The 13,155-nt window shown below is 41.0% G+C and overlaps 1 protein-coding gene across 1 annotated transcript in view; it reads left to right on the plus strand.

Annotated features, from left to right (window-relative positions):
- The window catches only part of ssb (small RNA binding exonuclease protection factor La), a 23,702-nt gene continuing 10,547 nt past the window's right edge, over positions 1-13,155 (plus strand). Inside the window, exons 1-3 of the mRNA XM_061971649.2 lie at positions 1-140; positions 9,059-9,122; positions 10,540-10,643. Of these exons, the coding sequence (XP_061827633.1) occupies positions 9,066-9,122; positions 10,540-10,643 (161 nt within the window). The 5' untranslated portion in view covers positions 1-140; positions 9,059-9,065. The remainder of the gene's footprint in view (positions 141-9,058; positions 9,123-10,539; positions 10,644-13,155) is intronic.

Here is a 13,155-nt window from a genome sequence, read left to right on the forward strand (position 1 = left end):
CACGTGTTTAAAATTGCTGCGAAGTTATGTGTTTTGACCCTCGGGGTTTCCCGTAGCACGCCCTCCCACATGGTCAGTCTGGCGTCAGAGTGAAGTATTTCGGTTCGAACGCTTAAAGTTGCTGCCGGTGCGTCTTCGGTGTAAGTACAGCGTAACCATTTGACTTCAAACAATATATTAATGTCATTGAATTATGCTCTCCTGGAATTATTTATTGACTGATAAAACCATGCAACGTTGCCTTTGTGCCTATTTAGGGAGCATGCTGTCCTCGCTCTAATGTCACCGACTTACGAATTAATATTGTGACGAAAAGTAATGAATCTGCTTAAATACTTCACGTAATGTTGTTAATAAAGATATAATGAATCAACTTAAAGGCAGCTAATTGTGTTTGCGTGAGCACGCCCGGTGTGCAACTGCGACATGTTAGCATGCTAGCTAACATGTTAACACGACAGTAAACGCCAAAGACTTCTCAGTCCGGTTATACGACCTACTTATAAATGGACTTAACATGTTATCTTTGCTACCTGTGGTTTTTGAATGTTTACACGCATTTGTTTTGTTTCTTCATAATTCAACTATTTGATTCCTGTATAGGAGGTTTGTATATGACGTCACTTCCGTTTTTCTTCTACGCGGCTTAATTCACACGGTGGTCAAGCAGCGAGAGCCTAGCATTAAAACCATAGACATGTTATAAGTAGACGCAGCATTGGCTGATGTGACGCGAGAAATTGGGCCGCCATCTTGAAGTGGTGATGAGGAGCCGGCGGGCAGCCTACACTGACAGTTGACAGGTAGAAAACAAAGATGGTGTTCAGCGTTTTCCTGTTGAAAATAGGAATCGGGGGATTACTTTTCACAAGTAAGATTTAACATTAACATACTATTGGTTGTAGGGCTGCGCGATATGGCCTTTTTTAAATATATCGCGATATTTTAAGGCCATATTGCGATACACGATATATATTGCAATATTTTGCCTTAGCCTTGAATGAACACTTGATGCATATAATCACAGCAGTATGATGTTTCTATGTGTCTACATTAAAACATTCTTCTTCATACTGCATTAATATATGCTACTTTAAAACTTTCATGCAGAGAAGGAAATCACAACTAAAAAAATCCAAAAAAAATTCATACGGTGTTGATCTGGAAATGTTTGCCTCTGCATTTTGATGGTGTGGGCGCGTGGCACCGAACGGAGATGTTGAAACTGACATGTGGAGTAAGCACTGTTCATTCTCTAGCTAGTGTGTGTGTGACAATCATTGGTACTTTAACAGGTGACTTTTCAAATGATGCTACATATTAGCAGTAATGCTACTTTTTATAGCAACACTTTCGCCCCACACTTGACAAATTACGGTTGTCTGTTCAACATATTCCCACTTGAAGCCAAACCACCGCCAGATGATGGACCCCTGCTGTTTTTTGGGGGAATTAATTATTCCTTCATTTGTTACCAGATTCGCACCTTCTTTCTCTCGTATTACCGCTAGCATCACAGCTAACATTAGCCATGCTGCTACCTCTCTGCTCAAGGAGGGCGTATACGTATGTGACGTATGTCGTGACAGTAGGTGACGTGTGTAGAAGCTGCGCTTGTCTGTCTGTGAGAAGGAGAGACAGGAAAGAGCGAGGAGAACCTGTAGTGTAATGTCCGCAGCCAAAATCAACTGCGTGAGAACGCATACTCGAATATCACGATAATCATTTTCTATATCGCACAGAGACAAACCCGCGATATATCGCGCATATCGATTTATCGCCCAGCCCTAATTGGTTGTATTTTGTGAAAAGAATATTACCACAGAGTTGAGAAGGAGCAAAGATCTTCAATAGTACTGAAATCCTAGCCGCTAGCTAACAAGAGTATGACCATAATAGAATTGCTTGTCAATTAAATGAATTACATTTAAAAATGTCATACTTGAATAACAAAGTTGAAATAAATGATGAAGATAGAGATTGTAAAAGCCAGATTGGTGGTTTTAGTTGATATAAAGACTTTCAGGTGTTTATACAGTATATGTTTAAGTATTTGGCAGACGCTATTATCCAAAGCGACATATATAAAAAATACATATAAAACAATCACTGTAAAGATAGATAGTACTTTATTGATTCCTTCAGGAGAGTTCCCTCAGGAAAATTAAAATTCCAGCAGCAGTGTACAGAATTGAGATCATATTTAAAAAGTAAATAATGGGAGAATAAATGGAAACAAAATAGAAAAATATTACAATAAGAATAAAAATCAACAATGAGAATAAAAATATAACAGTAAAATAAGAATATAACAAGAGAAACTAGGCAGTAGTGACCATGTTATGAAAAAGTGTTGCACTGTTATTGTTTTGCATCCCCTGTCATCCTAGTTCCCCCCACCCCTCAGAGAGGAGTTGTGAAGTGAAGTGAATTATATTTATATAGCGCTTTTCTCTAGTGACTCAAAGCGCTTTACATAGTGAAACCCAATATCTAAGTTACATTTAAACCAGTGTGGGTGGCACTGGGAGCAGGTAAGTAAAGTGTCTTGCCCAAGGACACAACGGCAGTGACTAGGATGGCGGAAGCGGGAATCGAACCTGGAACCCTCAAGTTGCTGGCACGGCCACTCTACCAACCGAGCTATACCGCCCTATGTGTATTAGACTGTACACGCCATTGTACAGTCTAATGGCGTGTGGGACAAAGGAGTTTTTTAGTCTATTAGTCCTGCACTTGGGATGAAGCAGTCTCGCACTGAACAGGCTCCTCTGGCTACTGATAACGGTATGCAGAGGGTGACTGGCATCATCCATGATGCTTACTAGTTTTTCCACAGTCCTCTTTTCTGCCACCGTCACCAGTGAGTCCAGTTTTATTCCGATCGTAGAACCGGCCCGCCTGATCAATTTCTCCAGTCTGGGGCTGTCCTTAGATCATTTAAGGGACGAATGTAATACAAAATATCAATACAAAGTGTCAAAACAGAATAAACTCTCTGCTGCTGCAGCAACAGAGATACAGTCTATAAGATATCCATCCCATCCATCCATTTTCTACCGCTTATTCCCTTTTGGGGTCGCGGGGGGCGCTGGAGCCTATCTCAGCTACAATCGGGCGGAAGGCGGGGTACACCCTGGACAAGTCGCCACCTCATCGCAGGGCCAACACAGATAGACAGACAACATTCACACTCACATTCACACACTAGGGCCAATTTAGTGTTGCCAATCAACCTATCCCCAGGTGCATGTCTTTGGAAGTGGGAGGAAGCCGAAGTACCCGGAGGGAACCCACGCAGTCACGGGGAGAACATGCAAACTCCACACAGAAAGATCCCGAGCCCGGGATTGAACCCAAGACTACTCAGGACCTTCGTATTGTGAGGCAGATGCACTAACCCCTCTTCCACCGTGACGCCCCGATATAAATATCTAATGTATTCATACATTGTTTATGTAGGATATACACATATGTATATATAACCTAATCATATTGTTTCTTCAATTTAAAAATAGCTGACCGTTTTTTTCCCCCCTTCTCTGGGATTATATTCCCAGTTTTGATCTCGGACGTCTGGTCACTTTTAGCATATAAGAATATTCTATTACTGTTAAGCAAACTATGAATAATAAAACGTGTCCTTTATCACAGCTACACGTATGACAAAAAAGCGCGTGAAAATCAGTGGTATTCAGTGAGGTAAGATGAATTAAATGCGGTGGCAGTTCATTGCTCCTGCCAAATGAATTGCACTGAGTGGAGCGGATCACCACTCCAAGATGGCGGCAAGTAGCGCTCGATGCTGCGTACTCTTAGAAGATGTCTATGATGAAAACAAGTGAGTGTAAAGTTTGAGCAGAAAATGCTGTGTTGCTGTTCTATTCTTGGGTGTTACAGTCGTTTAAATAGTGAGATAGGAAATAGCTCTCATAGAGTCCCTAAAGAAGTGGCTCGTAAAAGTAATAAAGTCAGGAAAAATGAAAGTCCGTCGAAGGAAATGGCTCTTTAAAAATATCACTTTCATCCTCCTGTGGAATACAATCGGACCGCTTGTTTCTGCAGTGATCACTTTGTAAAATGTTTGAACATTTGATTTGTTTAAAAAACTTTCTGTGATGCAATCGACTTAAATTAGTAGTGTTTGATAGCAGAACTAAACAGAAATAAATGACAATAGATCACATTAGTTTTTTGTAGTTGCTATATGCCTAAATATAACTACAAAGACCTAGTTGTGCAAATCAGCTAACGTCATGTTATTGTAACCGGTGTTCTTTTCCGCTGCGTTGTGTGTAGGGTTTAATAAACTACCGACACCAGGGGTTGCTGCTCAGCTGCAATTTACTCTTGGCAATGCACCTGACGATACAGGAAATACAAATGTAGTCAATATTTTTCTGCCAATTGTCGAGCCCCTCTCACGTTTATCGTGGACAAAAGGGAAGTTACGTACGATAACACAGTTAAATAAAAACATACCTGACTATACAGGAAATACAAATGTAGTTAATATTTTTCTGCCAATTGTCGAGCCCCTACACAAATACAATAATACAGAACAACAAATAGTGAACTTCAGTTCTTAATGAGACATTAAATACACTTTTCTGTTGTCGCGTGAACGCCTACCTCTCACGTTGAAATCGTGGACAAAAGGGAAGTAGAAAGGCGTGTCCAACACATATAAAGAGGCATGTGTCACAACAATTATTGCAGTAGGAGGGACACAACGAGACAATGGTTCCACATATTGACAAAACATCAAACAACCTTAAGGTATTTTCATGTAACCTACACATTTTGTGTAATTATAACAATAATACAACATTATGTAATACATTATATTTACTTGACATAGTTGACCCTGTTACATTAAGTCCTAGTTATAAATATTGTGGAGAACATGCAAACTCCACACAGAAAGATCCCGAGCCTGGGATTGAACCCCAGACTACTCAGCACCTTCGTATTGTGAGGCAGATGCACTAACCCCTCTTCCACCGTGCTGCCCTGGATTGGAACAACAATCTGCGTGGGTTCCCTCCGGGTACTCCGGCTTCCTCCCACCTCCAAAGACATGCACCTGGGGATAGGTTGATTGGCAACACTAAATTGGCCCTAGTGTGTGAATGTGAGTGTGAATGTTGTCTGTCTATCTGTGTTGGCCCTGCGATGAGGTGGCGACTTGTCCAGGGTGTACCCCGCCTTCCGCCCGATTGTAGCTGAGATAGGCTCCAGCGCCCCCCGCGACACCAAAGGGAATAAGCGGTAGAAAATGGATGGATGGATAGTTGACCCTGTTACATTAAGTCCTAGTTATAAATATTGTGGAGAACATGCAAACTCCACACAGAAAGATCCCGAGCCTGGGATTGAACCCCAGACTACTCAGCACCTTCGTATTGTGAGGCAGACGCACTAACCCCTCTTCCACCGTGCTGCCCTGGATTGGAACAACAATCTGCGTGGGTTCCCTCCGGGTACTCCGGCTTCCTCCCACCTCCAAAGACATGCACCTGGGGATAGGTTGATTGGCAACACTAAATTGGCCCTAGTGTGTGAATGTGAGTGTGAATGTTGTCTGTCTATCTGTGTTGGCCCTGCGATGAGGTGGCAACTTGTTCAGGGTGTACCCCGCCTTCCGCCCGATTGTAGCTGAGATAGGCTCCAGCGCCCCCCGCGACCCCGAAGGGAATAAGCGGTAGAAAATGGATGGATGGATGTTCCAATCCACCGTATTTTTCGATTTTCATAGGAGAAACTAAAGCATTCCTTGTTGTGCAGGAAAGCCAAGTGCTTTATTCAACACCGATGGCCACATTATAGCGTCTTTGGTGATATTTGTTAGCATCAAGAAAATATCCTTCATACTATAAATAAACTAGATGAATGAAACTCTCATATGCTCAACAGTTTATACTGAATCCTGATATCGCTAGCAAACATTGCTGAACAACAGGGACGTTCATAGCTAAATCATGAGACAAAATATGAACTTCACATCATAATTTCAGGGCGTTCAATCGATCGCACCTGGACTGTTTGGTTTGTCTTGGGAGACGTTTCGCCGCTCATCCGAGTAGGCTTCATCAGTCTGTGCTCATAGACTTAGATTGGTCACATCTAGTCCAGCGGTTGGTGCCAAAACCCAAACTATTTATACTCCAAAAAACCAGGAGGGTGTCCCAGGGCAAGGGTGGTTGTGCCCTATCGTAGTGAGAAAAACTGTTGTAATGCAAACGACCAATCCTAACTGGCTTTGACAGTTTGTTTTTCTGCAAATGACCAGTTACGATCGATTGAACGCAACGCACAGAGATGACAGTGACCTGGATGAATGAGAACCTTCATAGACATGCTTCACACTAGGGCTGGGCGATATATAGATATACGCGATATATCGCGGGTTTGTCTCTGTGCGATATAGAAAATGACTATATCGTGATATTCGAGTATACGTTCTCACGCAGTTGCTTTTAGCTGCTGGCATTACACGACTACAGGCTCTCCTCGCTCTTTCCTGTGTCTCCTTCTCACACAGACAGACAAGCGCACCTTCTTACACACGTCACATACGCCCTCGCGCAGCAAAGAGGTAGCAGCATGGGTAACGTTAGTTGTGATGCTATCGCAGCCGTGCGAGTGGTAATACGAGAGAGAGAAGGTGCGAATCTGGTAACAGATGAAGGAATAATTAATTCCCCCAAAAAACAGCAGGGGGTCCATCGTCTGGCGGTGGTTTGGCTTCAAGTGGGAATATGTCGAACAGACAACCGGAATTTGTCAAGTGTGGGGCAAAATATTATATTGGGGCGGCATAGCTCGGTTGGTTGAGCGGCCGTGCCAGCAACTTCAGGGTTGCAGGTTCGATTCCCGCTTCCGCCATCCTAGTCACTGCCGTTGTGTCCTTGGGCAAAACACTTTACCCACCTGCTCTCAGTGCCACCCACACTGGTTTAAATGTAACTTAGATATTGGGTTTCACTATGTAAAGCGCTTTGAGTCACTAGAGAAAAGCGCTATATAAATATAATTCAATTACCGTATTTTCCGCACCATAAGGCGCCCTGGGTTAAAAGCCGCGCCTTCAATGAACGGCATATTTCAAAACTTTGTCCACCTATAAGCCGCCCGGTGTTGTAAGCCGCATCTAACTGCGCTAAAGGAATGTCAAAAAAACAGTCAGATAGGTCAGTCAAACTTTAATAATATATTAAAAACCAGCGTTCTAACAACTCTGTTCACTCCCAAAATGTACGCAAATGTGCAATCACAAACATACGTATATCAACATGGACAGAGCTGCGTGAAAAAAGCCACCCGGCCTCTTCGCGTAAACTTAAACTTACCTTAACCACTCGCTCATCTTTTCTTCATCCATCCCTTCGAGTTAGCTTTTATGATGACGCCGGCTGGAAAGGTCTCTTTTGGCAAGGTCTTCCTTTTGAATATCACCATGGGTGGAAGTTTCTGGCCATTAGCATGGCAAGCTAGAACCACAGTGAAGGATGACTTCTCATTCCCTGTGGTGCGAATATTCACCGTACGTGCTCCCGTTGTATCCACAGTGCGGTTCACAGGAATATCAGTTGCTGTGAAATAGTAATCCGTGTGCGGATGGAGAGATTGCGTCTTTTCATGAACCGGATCCCTGACGCTTAGTAGGAGCCATTTTGTGGTCTTTACAGATGTAAACACACAAAGGAAATGAAACGTACGGTATATCCGCGTGCTTTTTCTTCTTCTACGCGGGCGGGTGGTTGCTTACAGTAGAAGAAGAAGCGCTTCCTGTTCTATGGGGGCGGGTGCTTACCTTGGCGGTTGCTTGCGTAGAAGAAGAAGCGCTTCCTGTTCTACCGGGAAAAAAGATGGCGGCTGTTTACCGAAGTTGCGAGATCGAAACTTTATGAAAATGAATCGTAATATTAATCCATATATAAAGCGCACCGGGTTAAAAGCCGCACTGTCAGCCTTTGAGTAAATTTGTGGTTTTTAGGTGCGGCTAATAGTGCGGAAAATACGGTAAAAAAAAAAAAGCGTTGCTATAAAAAGTAGCATTACTGCTAATATGTAGCATCATTTGAAAAGTCACCTGTTAGAGAATGAAGAGTGCTTTCTCCGCATGTCAACATCTCCGTTCGGTGCCACACGTCCACACCATCAAAATGCTGAGGCAAACATTTCCAGATCAACACCGTATGAAAAAAATAGTAATTTATTTAGTTGTGATTTCCTTCTCTGCATGAAAGTTTTAAAGTAGCATATATTAATGCAGTATGAAGAAGAATGTTTTAATGTAGACACACAGAATCATCATACTGCTGTGATTATATGTATCAAGTGTTCATTCAAGGCTAAGGCAAAATATCGAGATATATATTGTGTGTCGCGATATGGCCTTAAAATATCGCAATATTAAAAAAAGGCCATATCGCCCAGTCCAACTTCACACCATTAAAATAACTGCAGACATTAGTTGTAGATGAGACTAATATTTGTAGCAGAAAATCAACTGCAAACAAACGTATCCTTTTTCTCATTAGCGTCACGATCACAGCAGCACGGCACTCGTTATGTCAATCAAATACGTTACTTACCGATGCACGCATAAGTGCAACTTTGTCTTTCACGGATTAATGCTTAATTTGTAGACCCCCAGATGCAAATACATTATGTGCTTCTAATCTTTTCTTTGCTAAATACTGTGAGTGTCAAATGAAGTGAGGTAGCAGTATTTTTCTTAAGAGTGTAAAAATCCAACCCATCCAATTTTAAATATTTTTTCAGGATCGCTTTTATATTTTCCTCTAAACCTTTCAAAATAACCCTAAATCTGCATAGATTCAGGTTAATATACAGTAGCCTAATGGGGCTTAGACTGAAACCTGGATGTGCCTCTAAGTCACGTGATTGCAACCCACCTATATGGTACAGTTCTCTAAATGTCTCAGCATACCGCCCTTTGGAAATGAATACACTTATTCATATGTTTTGTAAGCCTTGCCCTCCAATTATATATGACATTTATATTTACTATTTTTTTTTTTGTCCACAGAACAGTCATGTCTGAAAGTCAAGAGATGTCCCCAGTTGAGATGAAAGTGGCACGTCAAGTGGAGGTTTGTATTCAACTGGCATCAATTTGTGTCCTTATTAAAGTGCCAGTAGAGTGAAAAAACAAGTTGCCTCTATATTGGAGCTACTATCATATATATCTAATTTGACACCAAAAGACTTCCAAAGTTTGCGGCTAAATAGATATGATCAAAATGGTATAAATCTCACAAAGATTCTCAAGCCCTTTTGAGTGATAATGAGGAAGCCAGTCGCGTGATCACATGACATCGGGCTAGGAACCACAGATCCCTTCCCCATCAACATCAATGCTAATCAAGCAGACATTGTGAGAGCCAACAAGAATTACTTTTGGAAAAATTATGATCCAGGACCTTATATTTTTGGGCCCAAACACAGAGGATGAGCAATAAGTTGTGGATGCAGTTTCATCGTGACACTATAGCGTCCGCAGCATTGCTAGTTGATAAACATACAAACTAACAATAAACAAAAATAAAACAAACACTTGGTGTAATATTTCCACTCTCGCTGGGATGCCGACCGACGCTCACATAATTCCGTTTTAGATGAAGAATCGATCACAATCCTCATGAAGGGTTGAAAAAACAGTTTCTGCAGGAAGCACTGTTTGGGGTCTATTTCGCCATCCCGGTGGAGAGAAAAGTCGACCAGCCTGTCAATCCATGGCCACATTTGTCTACTACCAAGTGAGAAATGCATGAATTAAAATCTAGAATCGAATGCATCTGAGATAAGCTCCAGCAACTGCCGCCACCCCGAAAGGGACAAGCGGTAGAAAATGGATGGTTGGATGGAATTGACTTTTAGTAAGTTTGAGACAAAGCAGAAGCAGCTGTTGGCGTAGTGTTTTAACAATAGCATCCGCACACTGCTATCATTTTGCTGCTAAAATAGTTTGTCTCTCTATATTAACAATATCACTCATAGTTGCTTAATTTTCAGGTCATGACATGTAAAGTGTAAGTATTGTTAGCGCTTTCTGGATGTTTTTAGAATAAGCGCAACGGAGGGCCCTCCATCTGTTGCCCCAATTGTTAGCTATTTATTTACGATTGCGGATGCATAAAAAGCCAAGCATGTGTTCTTGTCTTATATAAAGATTGTGAATGATAAACAGCACATCTCTTTCCAATGTTTGCGTATTTCCAGTATGACGCCTCTGATAACATTGTCAGAGTGCAGAAGCGTCAATACTGGGATGTCAATATCCTAAAATAGCCAAAGGTATTTGGAGCGGAATATTCAAAATGGCTAACTGAATATGTGGCATTTTTGGGCTGTTTAGATGGTATTTTCACATAATTTGTGGATTGTAAATACAATTGGATTTTATTTAATTGATACAATGAACCACAAATAAGCAAGTCAACTTGTTTTTCCACTCTACATAGTCTGTCATCAATAACTTTCTTCTTTACGGTGTATTGTTTTCTCTAGTACTACTTTGGAGACCACAATCTTCTACGAGATCGCTTCCTCAAAGAACAGCTGCAGCTTGATGATGGTTGGGTCACTTTAGAGACCATGCTCAAATTCAACAGGTTTGTTGCTCTTCAGTACAAAAAGCCAACTTAAGGACCATTTTGAGGCAAATGATATAAAGAACAAACTAGAAGTTCTGATTCATGACAAAAACAATATCCAATAGTAATTTTAGTTAAACAAAGGCTAATTTTATTGCAGTGCTGACCTTCTGATATTACAAAACTCTGTAACAGAGGCGGTCAAGAGTATTGATAGTCCTGTCTGAAGACTTGCATGTTCTTAGAGTCTTATGTTTTGATGCTACTGGCTTAAAGGGGAACTGCACTTTTTTGGGGAATTTTGCCTACCGTTCACAATCATTATGGAAGACATGAGGATGGATTGTATTTTTTTTAATGTATTACAAATATTTAATATATGCAATCAAAAGTCAGCTTCCAATTGAGCCGTTCAATTCTGCCTATAAAGCCCTTAAAAAAACATACAAACACCTCCATTAGGGTTTTATATACGTACTTACATCATGTATATATGTAAAGTAGTAACGGGCACATTTATAATAACATTTAATATTTATGTATTTTGATCAATTTAAGCATACGGGCGCATTAATTTCAAAAAAGCATCACCGCGTTTTCTTTTTTTCCTTCATCACTGATTATTACTCACTGCAGACTTTATGAGAGCAAACAAACATAATAAAACATCACTTACTGTACAAGGTCTGCTGTCATTACGATGCCGACTGCTAGGATGTTAATATATTGCCATTTAGATGAAGAATGTCTCATAATCATCGCGGAGAAATGGGGTGGTGGGGTGTTTGAACCAAGCATCTTTTCATGTCATTCTCGCCAGTTCCAGATCTTAAATGCCTGTCAATGTGTACCAACTTGTCAGATTATATCCCCAGCCGTCTACTTTCCAGGTGTGAGGCATGATTTATGAGCTACAATAAACTTCCAAGAAGCAGGGAAGCGAGGAAGCAGCAGACCACTGGATGATGTAAACATAGGGACACACGGTAGTGATCACGGTGCCGCTGTAAATAGTTTTTGTGCGTTAGCGCTTATAATAACAATATTACTAATACTTGATTTTAATATTCAAGTCACAACATGTAAATGGAGTATTGTTGGTGCTTTTCGAATGGTTATTGGATTTTATGGGCGGAATAGAGGACCTCTCATTGGCTCCGCTGTAAGCAGATTTTTATTTACGTTTATTTAATATTTAGAATGCATTTTAAAAAAATCCATCTGTCATGTCTCTAATAATGATTGTGAACAATAGGCAAAATTCCCCAAAAAGTGCAGTTCCCCTTTAAAAGGAGTTGGACTAAATAGGCACTTCTGCAGTCGTGTGTACCGTAATTTCTGGGCTATAGAGCGCATCTAATATAGGCCGCACCAACCTCAATTTTATATAGTATAGCCCCTCTGATTCGATCCAAAATGCTCAAACTATCACTTAAATGCTCAATTTAAGGTTGCAGGACATACAGTAAACAGATGGAGCGGATGCAACACATTGTCGCAGAGTAGCAAGCTAACACATTTGCTAGGGCAGTGTTAAAAATATCTGTGTCTCAGCTGTGGACCATGTGGGTCGCAGGGGTACTCAGTCGTAATACACTTTTTCACACCCTGTGGCAGTAATGACAATATCAAACAAACAGAAGAAGTCTGGGGCTAAAGTTATATAGAATTAAAAGCACAAAAATGAGTGAGTAAAGTGGTGAAGCTGTGTTTATTTTTTAATTTTAGCACTGCATAATTGTAATTTATTTTTCATCAGTCCCTTCTTGTAGTTTGATGGTTGCCTACCATTTGGCAGGGTGTATCCTGTTAAAATAACTTGTGATTATGATAAGTGTTCATAGTTAATATTTGAGTTGGCACTGGGCCCCTCCGTAGTTGGGCCTTTGTTTTAGGGCATACGTAAATGTAAAAACAGCTTACTACAATTTGTGAGGCGGGGCAGCCACTTAAGATATTTCAACGTCACATATTTGATAAAACATTTACAATAGCATCAAGTAAGTACGAGCTCCTACTCCGACAGTTTTTACTAGGGATGAGAAGGTTAGCTGGGTTACCGTATTTTCCGCACTATAAGGCGCACCGGATTATTAGCCGCACCTTCTATGAATTACATATTTCATAATTTTGTCCACCAATAAGCCGCCCCGGACTATAAGCCGCGCCTACGCTGCGCTAAAGTGAATGTCAAAAAAACGCTGCGCTAAAGTGAATGTCAAAAAAACAGTCAGATAGTTCAGTCAAACTTTAATAATATATTGAAAACCAGCGTTCTAACAACTCTGTCCCAAAATGTACGCAAATGTGCAATCACAAACATAGTAAAATTCAAAATGGTGTAGAGCAATAGTAACATAATGTTGGTCGAACGTTAATGTCACAACACACAAAATAAACATAGCGCTCACCTTCTGAAGTTATTCTTCATTCGTAAATCCTTCGAATTCTTCGTCTTCGGTGTCCGAATTGAAAAGTTGCGCAAGCGTGGTATCCAAAATGGCCGGTTCCGTCTCGTAGAAGTCATCGG

This window comes from Nerophis lumbriciformis, linkage group LG13 (genome assembly GCF_033978685.3).
Source record: "Nerophis lumbriciformis linkage group LG13, RoL_Nlum_v2.1, whole genome shotgun sequence".
NCBI classification, from domain to species: Eukaryota; Metazoa; Chordata; class Actinopteri; order Syngnathiformes; family Syngnathidae; genus Nerophis; species Nerophis lumbriciformis.